This window comes from Episyrphus balteatus, chromosome 3 (genome assembly GCF_945859705.1).
Source record: "Episyrphus balteatus chromosome 3, idEpiBalt1.1, whole genome shotgun sequence".
Taxonomy (NCBI): Eukaryota; Metazoa; Arthropoda; class Insecta; order Diptera; family Syrphidae; genus Episyrphus; species Episyrphus balteatus.
In genome coordinates, this window is record NC_079136.1 from 34,069,690 (window position 1) to 34,088,123 (window position 18,434).

Consider the following 18,434-nt stretch of genomic DNA (forward strand, 5'->3'; position numbering starts at 1 on the left):
AAAAAAAATGCACGACTGAGTCGTACGTACTTGCTCTTGCAGTTCAAATCACTTTTATGTTAGTTAACTTATAAAATTTTTTTTTGTTTTTTGAGAAAAACTTAAAATGCAATTGGTTTGACTATTACGTAGGAAAAGTTTGATCAAAACCGTTAAAGCCGTTTTCGAGAAAATTTCAACAACTTAAAAAAATTGTACGGAAGTTATACTTTCTAATCGAGATATAAAGAAAAAACAAAAAAAAAAACAACAACTTTCAGAGTTCCATAAAAATCATCTGTACAAAATTTGAAGAAAATTCGTCTACCCGTTTAGGCTGTGGACGTGTGTAAAGATGGACTTACAGACAGACGGACGGAATTGCGGGAACCACTTTTTCGGACTTCTCCATGATCGTTATGTTGGTTTTGATTAGAACCTCAAATTTTTTTTTCGACACAAAACCAATAGGTACTAATAGGTAAAAACCATTTATTTGTTTTCATATACATATTTATTCTGATTGCATAAATTTAAAATTTATATGTTTGAGGTGTTAAGAACCGTGGGCCAAGTCCATTTTTAGCCATTTTGAATTTCTTCCCCTTTTAAATAAAATGTAATAAAACACAAATTTTACTTGAAAGACATATTTCTTTGAAATTCTGTACCTATTGTTGCTTTTAAAGGAGAAATAACACTAGAAAATTCATAAAAAGCCCTAACTGCCACATACTCGTAGGGCTTTTAAAAAAATGTCTTGTGTCTATTTTCTTCAAGCAGTATAGTTTATAAAGAGCCATATGTGGTAGTTAAGGCTTTTTTAAATTTTTTACTCATGATTTGAGCTTAATGCTTTAAAGACCTTGGCTAATAAAATAAATGAAAATAAATCAGAGAAAATGCTCTATCTTTATATATGCAAAAAAAAATCAAAATTTTTTAAGTTAGGGCCTTTACGAGTTAACTTAAAGTCATTTTAATAACTTACTTAAGTTGTTAGTTGATAAAGATTTGAAACTGAGTAAACAAATATTGAAGAAACTTACGGAAATCTTAAGACTTTTAACGGTCCACAAAAGTAAACTAGCCTAATTTGTTTCTACCCATAAACAAAATTTTCCGCACAAATGTCTTTTTGTTCACAAAAATGTTACGTATACGCCACAGTGACCGTTTATGTAGAAAAATAAACTATATTAAATTTTTTGTTTTAATAGTTGATCTTAAAAAAAAAACTATTTAAAAATGTATTAATTCAATGGTAAGAGGATGTTCGTCGACGATGAGTTTCAGGTTCACAAACTGTGTTTTCTACAGCATCTTTAACTTTTCGTTTCCAAACTCTAAAATTAACAGCATTCGTATCCAATTGGGAGTAAATAAAAATCGGCATCGAATTTGTCATCACCCAAATAGTTCCATCCTTGTCAATCTATTCAAACAAAAAATTATAAAATACGGAAATAATTTAATCAAAATTATAAGTAGTTACTGTTAAATCGCTTGGATAAATCATTCGATCTGGATCTGTTGCAACTTGTCCATGATTACTAGCAGAGAATCCTTTTGCCATTGTATTCCAGCAACCTACACCATTCTTCATTATTTCGGCATAAAATATTATGCCAGTTTTAGGATCATATTCATGCATTGTTGAATGTTTTTGTGGACCTCTTGTTCCAAGTAACTTTGTAAGAAGAAAAAATTCATTAATTTTTCAGAATGCATTTTTGAAAATCTTACTTTGAAATCTTCTCCATGATCGGAACGAGCAGCTACGAGGGTGGTCCCAAAAGTACCCGACCTAACAAAGAAAACACACAACAATTGGGAAAAATTATCTTTGTCTCTCTACATAGTCTTATTTTAGCAGGATACACCTTTCCCAGCGATGTTTAATAGCTTCGATACCCTTTTTATAGTGAAAACCGTCGAGCTCCTCAAAAAAGCCGTCTCACCTCTTCATTTTTCGCAAATTTCTTACCACCGACCCATTTTTTCAAGTTTGGAAACAGAAAATAATTCGAGGGGCCAAAATCTGGTGAATATGATGCCTGATGAAGCAATTGGAACATTAACAACTTCGCCAAGAACTCGATTGCAAGATCCTCACGACGCTGTTTTTGTTCGATTTTGAGAAATCGCGGCACCCATCTTGCGCACAGCTTTATCATGTCCAAATTTTCAGTCAATATGCGATGTACGGCACTTTTTGAAATGCCTACTATGTCTGCTCTCTCGCGCACTTTCAGTCCACTGTCACCCAATACCATTTTGTGGATTTTTTTTACCATTTCTGGCGTGGTCACCTCATTTGGTCGACCACTGCGATATTCGTCTTGGGAGCTCGTACGACCTCGTTTAAACTCTGCCACCCATATTTTACTGTTGTAAACGAAGGAGCAGACTCCCCCAGAACAGAATCTAGCTCCGCGTTGATGTTGTTTCGACTGAGGCATTTCAAATGAAAGTATTGGTTCAACAAATTTTTCAATTTTTGCAAATTTATTGAGGGGGTTCACTATTAATCGCTGCCAAACAAGTACTGAACAACGTAGGGTCGTCAAACTTTAAACTTAAGCTTTCTAAAGTTGGTACTCTCTACCATAGTCATTCTTTCAAACAAAAAGCGCCATATGTTTGTCAGGTCGGGTACTTCTGGGACTGCCCTCGTAGACTCTCATTCTGCAAAATTCTCGTTGAGACTGAAAACTCGTGGGTGCTTGAAATTTTAAAGTAAAAAGAAACCTCTTAGTTTAGGAAGCTACCCTTACCCGAAAATTCTTACTAGTAAAGCATACTCACCTTGCCATAGGATGAAAATGCGCAATTCTGAAGCCATCTCTCTTTGGATTGCTTAGTGTAATCGAAAATATGCCATCATTCCATGAAAAGTTATGGCCACCAATATTGAGTTGGTTTTGAGTGGGATCGAAATGAAAGGAATTATGATTGAATGTCCACATACGGTTTTCTTCCAAGCTTAAAAACACAGAAAATATAAACCAAAATTCAGAATTCCAACTTTAAGACCTTCTATTACCTGTAGACACGAAGTGCATTGTGAACCAAATCTGGAATGTATGCAAATGCTGCATCACAAGCTGAGCTATCCACATCTACAGTTATACTCGCTAAACCTGCTCCAGAGAGAACAACCGATTCTGGAACTTCGAATCGATGTATCCTCTTATTCGTTCTCAAGTCGATTATCCAAATAGAAGGACGTTGAATCTGTCTTTTGTCATCTTTAAAAAAATAAACCATTATAACTTCAAATATACATAGAATGATTTTGTTTAAAAATAAATACTTGGTATTTCAAGATTTCCGGTATCAATGAACCACAATCGATTGCAGACGTCAACTTCCGTTCTATAAACAGAAATGATTCGATTTGCGTCAGGAGTATCCTGAGGAATTTATTTAAATGCCATATGAGTAAAGTATGATGATGTTGATTTTTAATTACCGTTAACTGATTAGTTTCCATATCTGGATATGGTCGCAATTTTGGACTTCGATTTAGACCGATCGTCTTCAAATCAATATAGTTTAGTGTTGATGGGATTCCAAGGCGACGTCTGGGAACGGTTATGAAGAGTTTCCCATTGAAATGATTAACGCCCATTGGGACATTATTATATGGAATGTATGAGTCGGGTTGAGCTTTTTAGTATTGAATATCATTTGGAAGAACAAAGAAGATACAGACAGAGATGTTAAAAAATGAAGTGATGTCTAAAGATAAATTTGTATATACGCTGGTAATAAATAAAAATTATATAACAAAACAATCTTAAAAGCTTAGCTTAAAATTGTGTGCGTCTCCAAAACCAAAATAACAAAGATACAGCAGTTTGAAAAATTGATAATATGAATGAAGTTTTTTGTACCCTTATTTTTTTAGGAGAAGTATATCAATATTTTTTGATGCGGAAAGTAAGTTATTTTTCACCTGTGATATGCAATTTCAGTTAGAAAGGGACCGTAGCCCCCCTTAACTTAACGGCTAGCCGCTAGCTACTTAAAAGTGCGCATAACTAGTCCCAGCTTGAACCCTCAGAATGCATTTTTCATATATTATTTTCTTTTATTCGTACAATCAAATAAAGCAAAAGAAGAAGTCAAAGTTATGTCGTTTTCTATTGACTTTTGAGATTTTTGTGTAAAATTCTCAGATTTTCCACTGCAAATAGAATATGAAATCTAGTTTTGTAATTGTGTGCGAAATCTGTGCGTATAAAAAAAAATAAAACAACAACAAATGTTCAGACAAATGTCAAACAGAGGAGTGTGTGTGAAAGTGCGTGTGTTTGTATGCGTGAATCTTGATAAAAATCCAGAATCAGATTCTTGAATCTCAGATTCATTTTTTTGTCATTTTTTTGAATCTCAGGACGCAAATAGATCATGAAATCTAAGATTTGTCCACTATTTCCCCTCTTCACCCCCCCTTTCAGCTGTCAAATTCACAAATCTCATTCTGAGATTCGTCAATAGAAAACGACATTAGATAAGAAATCTAGTACTAAGGGGTCAGATTTGTGTCGACACAAAATTTTACCATCTCTAGCAATCCCCATATTGGCTTTGGTTAAACTTCATTAAAATTGAATGATGAAAGAGCATTGTTTATTATCGTAAAAAACATGAAAGATCGCATACATTTTTTTAAAGAAACAAAGGTTAACTCCATTGGAACCGATGATGGCGAAACATTTGTCCTTCGCACAAAGTTTAAAGCGTACAACTCAAAGTAAGTATAATCGCAAAACGATGAAGCATGAGAGAATGAGATGTGATTAAAATTCAAACTAACTTTGGCCCGGAATCAAGTTGAAATTTTACCAAAGCGGTACCAAATTGCTTTGAAAAATCTTAGTCATCTAACAAAGTAATAACTTGGAAAAACATGTTTTATTGGGATTTGTAATTTTTGCTTAGAAGTAGGTACCTACACAAATTTTTCTTATACGATTTTACTAATGTATGCTATTTTCGGGTCCACACGAAATAAGGTAAACTCTACAAAATATATCATAGTACAGGAAAGTTAGTAAAAAAACAGGCATATTGTGGAACGAAATATAGGACGGCTAAATTTTTCAAATCTGAAAGAAGGGTATTAGAAAAGCTTAAGTCCTGGTTCTCGGGATGCCAACCGCATTAATAAATCCGCCATTTTGAAAAACGTGAATTGGTCTATATCTGCTACACTATTGACTTGCCCGAATAAGCTACCCAATTAAAGTTGTAGGTAATATAAATATCTTTTCTTGTGCATTCACTGTTTTTCAGCGAGGACAACACTTTTGAGGTTTTGTTGTTTTATTTTAAATTTTTTTTGTTTTTTTTTAATTTTTCTCAGTCTCTATGATAGAAACAAAATTTTTTAGTATCATAAAAGTTGGATGTTTGACTAAAAACAAAATATGTGTATCACAATAGCTGCGTTCCTTTGGAAATATTTATCTACTTTTTAGTACTTAAAACTACTTTGAACTACTTTTGCTATATTGAAAAAGTAGTTCAAAGCAGCTTTAAGTACTAAAAAGTAGATAAATATTTAAAAAGGAACGCAGCTAATATTAAGTTTCATCTTATATTATATATTTTTTGAAAATATTGAAATATTATTCCGTATCTTTGGTTTGAAAAGTTATATAATCTTCAAAAGGATACCAAATAAATGGAAATTTGATGTTCTACAACTTAAATGATGCTAAAAATTACGTTTTATCATAGAGACTGAGAAAAATTAAAAAAAAAAAACGAAAAAATAAAACAACATAACCTCAAAAGTGTTGTCCACGCAGAACAAAAGTGAATGCAAAAGAAAAGATATTTATATTACTTTGGTTAAGTAACTTAATTGAAAAAATCAGCCTCCCTATATTTCGTTCCACAAAATGCCTGTTTTTTTTACTAACTTTCCTGTACTTAGACTATAGTTTTCAGATCAATAACTTTCGACTCATACATCGCATGACTTTCAAAAATATACCAAACTATTGGAAATTTGATGGTCTATAACTTTTACTGTTTAAAAAATTATGTTACTGTAACCGTTAATGATAAAAACTTAAAAAAAAAAACGAAAAAATAAAATTTAAAACAACATAACCTAAAAACTATTGCCCGATCTGAAAAATAATGTACTACAAAGAAAAGGATAATTAAATTTCCAAGAACTTTGTCCTGATAACTATTTCTCTAGGACACATAGTTTTGGAGGTATAGAGCGATTCGCGTTTTTCAAAATGGCGGATTTCGCCAGGGGGGTGGCGTCCCGAAAACCAGGACTTAAGCTTTTCTAATACCCCTCTTTCAGATTTTAAAAATTCAGCCGTGCTATATTTTGTTCCACGAAAAAGTCTATCTTTCCTGTACTATCAAGTGAAGTGAAATAATTTATAGTTGAAATAAAAAATAAAATATTTAAGTTGACAAAGTCGTTAATTAATTAATTAATTTTTGTAAGAAAAAATCTAAAGTGTATACAATATACACATAGACATATTGCAAGTTTTTGTTTATTATTATTAATTTATTAAGAACAATACAAACAATATGTTTGTGTGTAGGCCAATATCAAGGTCAAAAAATCAAAAAAATATTTCCACTATCGCAAATAAGAATTAAATTAAAAAAAAATATACCTATAAACAACTTTCATCTTAGCTATATAAAAAATAATAATAAAAAACCATCCATATATTTTCGAAAAAAAAAAAATAATTTTTAAATTGTTCTTAATTAAGAACAGAGTAATGATATCGATCTTATACTGCTGAAATATTTGTTTAAATTTTCTCTTGCCAAGAAGGTATTTTGTTTTGGTTTTTCTGCAAAATATTGACAGTTAGCGTTTTTTATGTACAAATGAATATTTTATGTAAACATATGTACATATAAAGGGTCCAGGAAAAACAGCACAAGTCCATTCCAACTTATTTCGAGAAAAACGCATTTTAAAATTTTGTTCTTCATACAACTTAGTACTAAAAGCACACAATTAATTTATTTTTTCAGCAAGACTTTAATTTGTTTTATAAAAGTAAGGATGCCATCAGATAGTGCTCAGTAAATACTACAAGACCTCATCATTAGATTATCTTATGCAAAAAGTGGACATGTGTCGTTTTTCCCCTGCACCCTTCATATTCAAACACCTATTTTTCTTAGCAGATATCACATTAAGCATTTTGAAAACCCCTTATAATGTGGATTAAGCTGTACTGATGATAATTATAATAATATAATTATTATTGTATGATGATTTTTGTGCAATATTTTCCATTACTTGTTATAAATTTGACCTACTGTCAAAATTTCCCAAATGTTCATATTCTATTTGCTTCCATTCGAACACTTCGGTTAGTCCAATGCAATGAACATCGATTTTAAGGCAGACTGTGGCTAGGATTAACACAAATACGAATTTCAACATTTCTTTTAAAACAAAAGTTCACTCAAAAATTAAATAAATTTGTATAAATCAATTCGAACCGAACACTTAAAAAGCCGATGTGCGACTAAAGTGTCTTTAAAGATTAAATTTCCATACCATATCATTATTGATAAAATGTAGAAAGCCAGCTGGAGCTCAGCTCAGCGTTGCCAGGCTTTAAGCAAGCCAATAAATTGCCTTTATTTTTTTTATTTTTTCGAAAATAGGTTTGTTTCAAACTTTTTTGTGCACTTTATTATTTGTTTGTTTGAAGTTTGTCAAAAAGAATTCAACTTGAAAAATGAGACACACTTTAGATTTACTAAATCACATTCTCTCCGTGTCGTGTCTTGCCAGTATTTTGCTATGGTATACCACACAGGTCTACAAGGTTTTTGGTGCAAGACTATGATATACTTTTCTATAGGTTTTCGGTGTGCTGAATTCGAATCAGAAGAAGTCAGAAATATCCTATTAATATTTGAAATATTACCGTTAGAAGATGTAAAAAAAAAACTACTTTTGAGGTTATGCTTTTATGAGAAGACATTTTTTTTTATTTATAAATTATAACGGTTTCTATAAGAACTATATTCCTTCTTTCAAGATCTTTTTTAATCTTTTCGATATCTTTTTTATTGTTTGAGATATCGTCAGTTTTTTGGCTTATTGTAATGTATCAAACAGATATCACGTTTTCATCTCCTTCTTGATAAAAACACACTTAGTTCATTTTAAGATATCTCCGGCAGTAAAAAAGATATTGCAAAGATTTAAACAGCTCTTGAAAGAAGGAAAATAGTTCTTATAGAAACCGTTATGATTTCTATTTAAAAAAAAAATTCTTCAAATTAAGGCATAACATCAAAAGTGGTAAAAAAAACGTTTTTTTGCATTTTCTAATGGTTATATTTCCAAATTTAGATTCGAGTTCAACACACCGAAAACCTTCAGAAAAGTATATTTTGGTTCATGTGGGGAAAATCTTGTTAACTCCAAAATAAGTCAAAAAACTATTTTTTCTAACTTTCTAACTTTAATGTTTCAAAAACGGGAGCTAAAAACCTATAGAAAAGTATATGATAGTCTCGTCACCAACCAAAAAATTAAATTTTGTAGACCAGTGTAATTTTATTAATTTTGTTTGGTGCTCTGCGGTTCTGCTTATATGTATAATGGAAACGATCCTTATTCATTCTTTGCATTATGAGAAGAGCATTTGACAGTTGTCAGATTAATGGCAAGAACAACATCCACAAACATAAAGTATAATAAACTTGACAAACTTTTACTTTGAAAGCCTTACACATAAAATGAAATAATATTTATACCTATTATAAAATCTTATTTTTTATTGACATAATAATTAAAAAAATGTTAATTTACAATTATATTAGGTACATTGGTACCTATGTAATTTTTTCAAGGATCAATGAAAATGTACCTATGCGTATGCGTAGTGAAAAATATTTGACTTTTGAACCTCACAAACTGTATTGGCAGCAGCATCTTTAACATTTTGCTTCCAAATTCTAAAATTGACAATATTTGGATCCATTGTAGAATAAATCCAGATTGGCATTGAATTTGTCATTACCCAAAGAGTTCCTTCTTGATCAATCTGTTAAATATAATAAATGTATTATTATTATTTTTACTATGTAAAATATTTAATTTTCAAATTATTTTCTTACCGTTACATCACTTGGATAAATCATTGTCTCTGGATCCTGTGCAACTATTCCATGATTATTAGCAGAGAAATCTGTTGTCTTTGTATTCCAACAGCCTACACCGTTTGTCATTACTTCAGCATAAAATATAATACCAGTTTCAGGATCAAATTCATGTGTTGTTGTTTGCTTCGCAAGACCTCTCGATCCAAGAATCTTTATATGAAAAATCAATTAATTAATAATGCATAATTATTTCTTTTCATTGAAATCTTACTTTAAAATCTTGTCCATGACTTGAACGAGCTGCATTACTTTCATTTCTTAAAACTTCTGTTGACACTGTGAACTCTGTGGAACTAAAATAAAAAAATAAAGTTAATCAACAATAAATACATACATAAATCAAACTAGGAATACAATGTTCAAATTGAAATAAGTTAAAATTTCAGATGTTCAAAAAATGGTTTTTAAGGAAAATTCAGAATTACCAATTTATCAAAAATTAGCGGAATGAGAGGGATTAGAGAAACTATGGAAAACACAATGGTGTATATTATACCATTGATTGTCGGTTTAAACAAGGCCGAGAATCAATTGAAGATGATTGTGTCCGGAAAAATCATGGTTAATAGCTTCAAGTGTTTTGGATGTGGAATGGATTTTTCTCAATGATTTTTAAGAATAGAGTGTAAATATGGACACTATACGATGGACACTACACAATTACAATATATTTTTTTCGCAGTATTAATAAACTTTTTGAACAATGTAAAAGTGCGTAAGGCTTAAAAGTGAAAAGATTGCCATTCTGTAAACTTTTTTAACTATCTTCGTGAGTAGCAGCATAGCTATCTTTTTTAAATGGTCGACTTCCAGGAGCCATTTTGTTTTCAGGCCAAACTTGAGTTTTTTAGGCTTTCAAAAAATGAAAATAAAACTGTATAGAAAAAAAAAATTGAATTTACCGTGGGCCAATGACCCTATAAAGGAGCAGATGTTACAGACCCTATAAAAGAGAACGTTACTTGTTATTCATTTGTGAAAATTAAGGTGACCTTCAATTAATAACCTAGTTCGAATGAATGATATTCTTGGTGGTTTTGTCAATTCACTCGCAAGAGGTGAAGCGGAAGCTAGATTTGAACTCAGAAACGAGTTTGATTCATTGGAGTGAAAACGTTAAAAAGGTAAAGGACATTTTTTAAATTAAAAAAAAAAAAATCATTAAAAATGCTTGAAGTTATACTCAAAAAAAAAAAACATTATCCAAAAATATCCATAAGTATTCAATTGAAATTACAATACCTTGCCTTCAATCGTCAACTTATTTTGTTTTTTAAAGCTTCTCATTCTTATGTTGTAATCTCAAAGGCTAAGGGAATTACAGAATAATCATTTTTATCAAAAAAACAAAACCGACTTCCATGGAACAAAATTGGATTTTATGGTTTTTCTTATAGTTTCTATAGCCAGTAATGGGACCACACTGCCGGCACCAGCTTTCCAATGCAAAAAGAATTATCAAAATTGGTTCATTCAGTCAATGCCGTCTTTACCATAAGGGCACACGGGGCCCGTGCCCAGGGCCCCCGTTCGCAGGGGGGCCCCGAAGGAACGAAAATTTCTCTCACATATTTGTTCTTAAAACATTTTTGTCGGGTAGACCATTTACCAAAAAATTTTAGTATTTATATGGCAACCAAACAATCAAAGTTTTTTCTACACCTATACGGAATATATATGTTTTCAAAATGAAAACAAACGACCAAACCCAAATTCAATTTAAAAAAAAAAATAAGACAATAATATTTTCAAAAAACAAGAAAAATATCTTTTTTGTTTACTGTAGTAAGATTATTTATTATTTGTTAATAAAAACAACGAATTCTCTTCCATTATCTTTTTCCTTAAAAAATAATTTCGTTTGAAGTTTGCAAAACTGTAAAATTTGTAGTGCGCCTTAAATCAGTGTAAAAATATGTGTAGATTCGTATTAAAAGACGAAAAAAGAATCAATTCGTCGGCAAAAAAACATCAATACTTTTTCCGTTGGAAAACGTTTAAGAAAAAACTATTGCCGGCTCGTCGACGGTACATCAATGTTTTGTTTCAATGGAAAACCCCATGGTACAATGGTTGGCACCAAAAACATTTGTTAATTTTAATTGCGAATTGCTCTCGTATTTAAAGATTGACACATAAAATTCATTAAATAACCTTAAAAAAAATAGTTTTTCAAAAAAAAAAATAAATTTTCTTTTAAATCCAAAAATAATTTTTTTTTAAGTTTTCTTAATTTTAATATCAGTATAAACCTTTTTATGTAAAAATTTTCATTAAAATCGGTTGTGTCGTTTACATTAAGAAATCGGTTTTATGGCAAGTAGGTACCAAAAAAATATTTTTCTTATTTCAAAAGTGCTTCCTTATTTGCAGCATTACATGTTTCTTTTTATCCGTTTTTAAGAAAATTGCAATATCTCGAAAACTTTATATTGGAGATATCCGTTGGAAAGGAGACATTAAAATAAAATAAAAAAACGGCTCTTGGAAATCACGTACAAATCGTTTGTATCGATTTTTTAGCAAATCTATCAATCCGTTTGAGCTCTTTTTTCCAATTCTTCAAACTGAAACATATAACGGATACAGGGTATAATTATTGGCAGTATAAAAGTAGGTACAATTATTGGCAGTGGCAAGATTGATGTCTCAATGAACGTATTATTGGCACCCCCTGCCAATAATACACACTAGGTACTTTATATGGAACGATATATTGGCACGCCTTTTTAACCAACCATTGCCTTTTAGCCAACCATTGTACTAATTTTACTTTCCAAAAGGGTCCCAAATTCTTGTGTGCCCAAGGGCCCCAAAATAGTTAAAGGCGGCCCTGCATTCAGTCCAAAAAAAACATAAAAAAAAAACAAAAATAAAATTTAAAAATATACATACGAATTGAATACCTCCTCCTTTTTGGAAGTCGGAAAAAAGAGTCTTTTTTGGTTTGTAAACCACTAAATAAAACTAATGTTTAGTCCTTTAAAAACTAACTTAGTAATTTTAAAAGTCCGTAAATGATGGCTTTAAGAGTTATGCAGTTTCAATACTTTGCCAGCGATTTAACAAAAATATAAAAATGTTAAATATTTCAATAGAAGAAAATGTTACGCATACGTCACAGTGACCGTTTGGGTGAAAACTTTAAAAAAAGCTTACGACAATTCTATCGTTGAAAAAATGATGAAACAAATTGTAATTTTTAGAACATTGCCTGACTTTTCATTGCCTGACTTTAAATCGATGATTAGAAATGAAAGATAAGTTTTGCTAGAGAGATCAATGAACTCATATAGACACAAGATTTAAATAAAACTTATTTTGCAAGACAATTTGCATCTACCAAAGATTGACAACAAAGTATTACTAAATGTTTATTTACTTTACCTTGCCAATGGATGGAAATAAGCAGTCCTAAAACCATCTGGATTTTTATTACCAAGTGCAATAGAGAATATACCATCAGTCCATTCAAAATCTTGTCCACCAACATTGAAATGGCCTTGAGTTGGATCAAAATGAAGGAAATGATGACTAAATGACCACATATGATTTTGTTCCAAGCTGAAAAATAAAAACAAAAATTATTAAAAACTATTCAGCAAGTACCCACGAAAACACTCACCTGTAGACATAAAGTCCATAACTATAAATATCTGGGATATATGCAAATGCCTTATCACAAGCTGTTCTCTCCACATCAACTGTTATACTTGGAAAACCAGTACCAGATAAAACAATTGACTCTGGAATTTCAAATCGAGCTACCTTCTTGTTTGTCTTTAAGTCAATTACCCAAATTGAAGGACGTTGGATTTGGGTATTATTGTCTTTAAAAAAAAAATTTATGACTTTTATGTTTTTGAATTGATATAAAATGTTTCAAAATTACTTGGTAATTCTAAATTTCCAGTATCAATGAACCACAATCGATTGCAGACATCAATTTCAGTCCTATAAACGGATATAATTTGATTGCTATTTGGTGTCATCTGAAGATTTAATAGATTTTTATTATAAAAATTCATGTTTTAAGAATCAAAGGGTTGATTTACCCTAAATTGATTTGTTGCAAAGTCTGGATATGCCCTCAGTTTTGGGCTTCGGTTTGAGCCGACAGTCTTCAAATCGATGTAGTTAAGTGTTGATGGAATTCCAAGGCGACGTCTTGGAACGGCAATGATAAGTCTGCCATCGTGATGACTAACACCCATTGGGATATTATTATATGGAATATATGACTGGGGTCTTGCAGCAGAAGTTGGTGGTCGAGCTCTAGGTTTACCATGGTTATGATGATTATGCATATGGTGATGTTGATGATTATGTTGATGATTTGGGCCTGTATAAATAAAAGTAAAAAGTTAAAAATTATAGGTAAATAAAATTATGTATATTTAAGCTAGATAGTGAAGTAACTAAAGCAAATTACTAGTTAAACCGGCCGAACAGCTCTGATTTTGACAATTTTTTTTTTCAAACGTAGGTAATTAAAAATACTTCAAAGTCTAGGTATAGATTAAGAATTGCCGATGTTGCCGTATTGTTTTTTAAAACTAAAATACAATTTTTTTTGAACAAAACCATTTTTTTTTGCTTAAATTTCACAAAACAAATAATAGCAGAAGATTCTCTAGATAAATTAAGGAAAAAAAATATAAGGGTTTAAGCGATAAATGCAATTTACTCACAAACTGACTTCAAACACAAAAACAAATACTTTGAACACAACGGCAACCTACAATATTTATAGACACGTTTTTTAAAAGCTAGAATCTCACTTCTATCTTTGAAATTTAAATCCACTAAATTTAATCAAGAGTTTTTGAAAGAATAGTCCTCAACTCAAAATTTTGGAAAAAAACGTTATTAAAAAATTTTAAATGGCTTTTTTTCAAACTTTTTCGTAGTAAAATATGAATTTATTTAAAAAAAAAAATGAGGAAAAGGATATATAAATTATAGTTTTGAAAAAAAAAAAATATAAAAAATACTTCAATTTCATCGGATTTTTGCATTGAAACAATTGATTTTCTCAAAGACTTTGGCAAATAAGAACTTTAAACTTTTACTATTTAACTTTCAACAATAAGGGCTATTGAATGAATAAAAATTAACTTTATATTTAAATGTTGAACTTAAAAAAAAAAATAAGTTAATTTTTTTTTTCAAAACTTCTATTAAAAAAAGTTCTTCGAAAATGAAATATGTAGGTACTTTTTAATTTTTTTCATAAACCGTAATACAAATTGACATTTCCTTTTATAATTTCAAATCATAATAAATGTGGCCCAAAAAATTTGAGAATAAGTGTATTTTATATTACGACAAAGTTTTAAAAACGACATGTTGAAACTCTGTCAATAATTTTTTTTTTCAAAATCTGAGTTCAATCACCATTCTTTCAAAAGCCCTTCATTCAATTAACTTAATTTTAATTTGACAAATATGACTAAGCTTCTAACTTTTTAAAAATATATATTTAAATATTGTAGGTGTTGCCGTTGTGTTCGAATATTTTTTTTTTGTGTATGAAGTCAAGTAATAAGAAAATTTCATCTATCGCTTGAACGATGGAAGATTATCCCTCACTCCTATATATTTTTTTCCTTGAATTTCCTAGACAATCTTTTGGCATCAATTAATTTATGAAATTTAGGCAAAATTTTTGAAAAAGAAATTTTTTTTGTTCACAAAAATCTTCAATTAAATTTAAAAAATCAAAACGTCAACACCGGCAATTTTTAATCTATACACTTTAAAGTATTTTTTATTACCGATGTTCCCTAATATTTCCATTTTTTGAGCTTTAGTTACTCTACTAAGGGCCAATTTTTCAATAGTCAGTTAAACAGTCAGTTAGTACTTATTCCTAAGGATAGAGAAAAAATCAATTTTTCAACAGGCAGATTTAGCTTATTCCTAAGAATAAAACTATCTGCTTCTTTCAGAGACGAATAAAAATTATTCTACGGAATAATCTCAAAAAAAAATTTGATGTCAGTTGTCAAAGCTGTTTTGAAAGAATTTTGAAAAAAATATAGTGGAACACAAGAAAACAAAAACAATCATGAATAAAAATGACGTTTAATTTTAAATATTTTTGAATTTGACAATTTTTTTTTGTTATTCTGTAGGATAAATTATTCTTGATTGAAAAATTCAATGTTTTTATCTGATTGTTTATGAGCCTAATAACTTTATTCGTCGAACAGTTAACTGACTGTTTATTAGAAGATTGAAAAATCGGCTCTAAGAGTAAAAAAATAACAATTCAAAACACAAATTTCATCCCCCTTCCTCGGTTTGCTTCTGTAATCAAGGTAGATTCAGTGATTATAAAGATGTGTCTTCCTATAATTAGTATGGATCTATTGCATTGATCTACGATCTGTGGATGCATTTCCCTTTAACGTAATTAATTATAATCTCTAGCGAATTAATGTCATTGTCATGAAATCGCAAAAAACTCAAAAATAAACAAACAAACTTCATTCCAGTCAAGTTAAGCCTGAAGTCGAGACGTATGCATCTATGATGCATGAATTGCTTGATCTTCTTTCTATTAACCCGCAAACATCCATTGACTGGAACCAGACTGTGATGATTATTGTGATACAATCCTTATCGTCATATATATGTACGTACAAGTACATTTTGATAGAAGATAGCACTGACTAAGCTGAGAAAGTACTACAAAGTTGTTTGTTGGAAACTTTAATAGCATGCATTTTCTTTGCGGAAATCTATTTAATTGCGTTTTCAAATGGTCATATCTAAATAAACCAGAAGTACTTGATTTTTCTATTAGTAGGTATATGTTTTTATAGTGGAACTAGCACAAAAATAGTTAGAAATTTATGGTCCAGGGACTGACAATTCGGAGTAAAATTATGCACAAAATGCTGTTTATCTGTAAGACTAAGTTGTTTAATACGATGCACCGGGTGAGGCTAAACTATCATTTGTTAACGCTAATTGATTAAGTTTATTTTTTATTTATTGCCTATAAGTATACCTATAAACTTTCTTAGACTTAACAGTTTAATATATGAGCATATGTATTTATTAAATAAAATTACAATTTCTTGAAACAGGTTCATTTCTTCCATAAAAAAAAAAAACAAAATATTGAATCAAGTTGTTTATAAACAGTAATAACAACAATTTTCCCAAATGACTGTTTTTACATATTGAATACGATTTGTCAAATAAGACTGAATCCATTGTAATATAATTAATAATAAAAACTTATTGAATTTTGTAAGATTATTTTGTGATTTACTATGTCAAGCAATGAGCCTATAGCTTAAAACAGATTGTTTAAAGCCCGATTTGAAAATCGGAGTTAAATTTTTCTAATAGTCCAGAAAAACACCTTCACTAAAAGAAGAATTGAAAATGCAGGAATAATATCTGGAGGCAAACTTAAATTGCTATCCAAACTACCCAGTTCCGAGAAAAATTTTGCTAATCCCTATACTAATAGAAATCAAAGTACGAAATCCTTGGAGCTGTTAAAATTAAATGCATCACTTTTTCGCGCAAGTAGCTTTTAATTTGAAAACTTTTTATTTCAAAATTTGGTAAACGTGCACTGAACACCTTTGAGAAAAAAAACAAAAAAAAATATCTTAATTTCTTTTTTCAAAGACAAAAAAAAAACACCTAAATAATTTTTGAGCTCTAAAATATGTATGCAATTTGATTTCTTTTATTAACTAGGTATTTTTTCTTAACTAAACATTTTTGAAAAAAAAAAAATATTTTTAAAATATATCTGATATGCTATTTTGTAGTAATTATTAATTAACAAATAAACCAAAATTAAAAAAAAAAATCCAAAATGAAGTTTTTTCCATTTATCGCGTTAATAACGATTATGAAAAAAAAACTTTATTTTATCAAGAGATAGACCATGTTCAAAAACAAATAGCTAGTTTAGTTTTTTACAAAGTTAGATTAGATAGGTATGGTACCCTTATTTTTGGTCTAAAAAACACTCCCGAAAATCCCTTTGTAGAGTCTACTTTCATCAAAAATTTACTTTCATAAAAAAAATCAGAGCACTTAAATGGAAAATCAAAATCGTTAGTGCAGTTTTCGATAACTTTTAAATCGAAAATGTTATCTTAAAGGTAGAAAATTTATGTTGAACTTAAATTTTTGGAAAATAATTTTCAATGGGGTTTTAACAGTTTTAAAGCTTAAATATTAAGGACAAATTTATTCACACTCTATTATATTTAAAGTCTCCATTAAAAATTAGAAAACTGTAAAATCGCAATTTAAAATATCCCTTTTTTTAATGGCGACTTTAAACTTAATGGAGTGTGAATAAATTGGGCTTAAGTAAGGAACAATTAATTGGTTTTAAAAGTTCTTTTTAAATTTTTGAGCTTTTTAAAATTAACGATAACTTGCAATAAATTTATCCATTTTTACTAAAAAAAATTATCTTTTATCTTGATTTGTTTTTTTTTTTTTTATTAAAAATTTAAACTTTTTTATTGGTAAACAAATTAAACAGGTAATTAAATTAAATAGGTTATCATTTTAATAAATAAATTGCTGTTGCGTGAAACAAAAGACTGAACCAAAATAACACAATTGCACTATATAATTGTTAAGTAGTTTCTTTAAAGTAATCATTCATCGATATTAATTTGTTTCATAGGTATATAAATATACAATTACCTCCAATTTGAGTAGTACCCTTTTCCTCATAGTCCATTTGCTTCCATTCGAACACTTCAATTAGCCCAGCACAATGAACATTCGATTTAAGATACACAATGGTAAGTAATAAGAAGAATCCTAGTTTCAACATTTTTCAAAATCACTTTATTATAAAAATATAGCAATTAATTGCAAAAGACACAATAATTTTAATACTGATTGAACAAGTCGAAACGAACGCTTCTAAAATCGATGTGAGACTAGATCGTCTTGGAAGATTGAATTTCTATTTATTATGAATTTGAGGTACAACATATTCTATTGAGATACATGCAAATTCTACTATATCAACAAAATATTAATATTTTTTTTTATATTTGTGTGAAATGCAAAAAACCAGAAATGATTCAGTGATAGTCGTATCTCTTATGTATGAAGATATTAGAGGAACTGTGAGCTTGCCGAAATGTTATCAATAAAATTCTTTCTTTTTCACCTTCGTGCAATTAAAAGGTTAACTAGGAAAATCCCACAGATAAAATCGTATGTAGGAAGCGACGAGGGGCATTATGTCCTCTTTC

At 29.7% G+C, this 18,434-nt stretch overlaps 1 protein-coding gene across 1 annotated transcript; it reads right to left on the reverse strand.

The window, feature by feature from the left end:
- Nucleotides 1–931: 931 nt before the first annotated feature.
- On the reverse strand, nucleotides 932–18,057 carry LOC129914921 (uncharacterized). The gene is made up of 17 exons (XM_055994372.1): nucleotides 17,872–18,057; nucleotides 13,230–13,516; nucleotides 13,067–13,166; nucleotides 12,800–13,004; nucleotides 12,562–12,738; nucleotides 9,386–9,467; nucleotides 9,130–9,324; nucleotides 8,883–9,056; nucleotides 7,309–7,450; nucleotides 3,455–3,651; nucleotides 3,296–3,395; nucleotides 3,026–3,230; nucleotides 2,788–2,964; nucleotides 2,656–2,704; nucleotides 1,726–1,758; nucleotides 1,475–1,669; nucleotides 932–1,414 (listed from the first exon to the last, which is right to left on the reverse strand). Exons 1-17 carry the CDS (start codon nucleotides 18,002–18,004, stop codon nucleotides 1,238–1,240), a joined length of 2,628 nt encoding a protein of 875 aa, XP_055850347.1. The 5' UTR covers nucleotides 18,005–18,057; the 3' UTR covers nucleotides 932–1,237.
- Nucleotides 18,058–18,434: the final 377 nt, after the last annotated feature.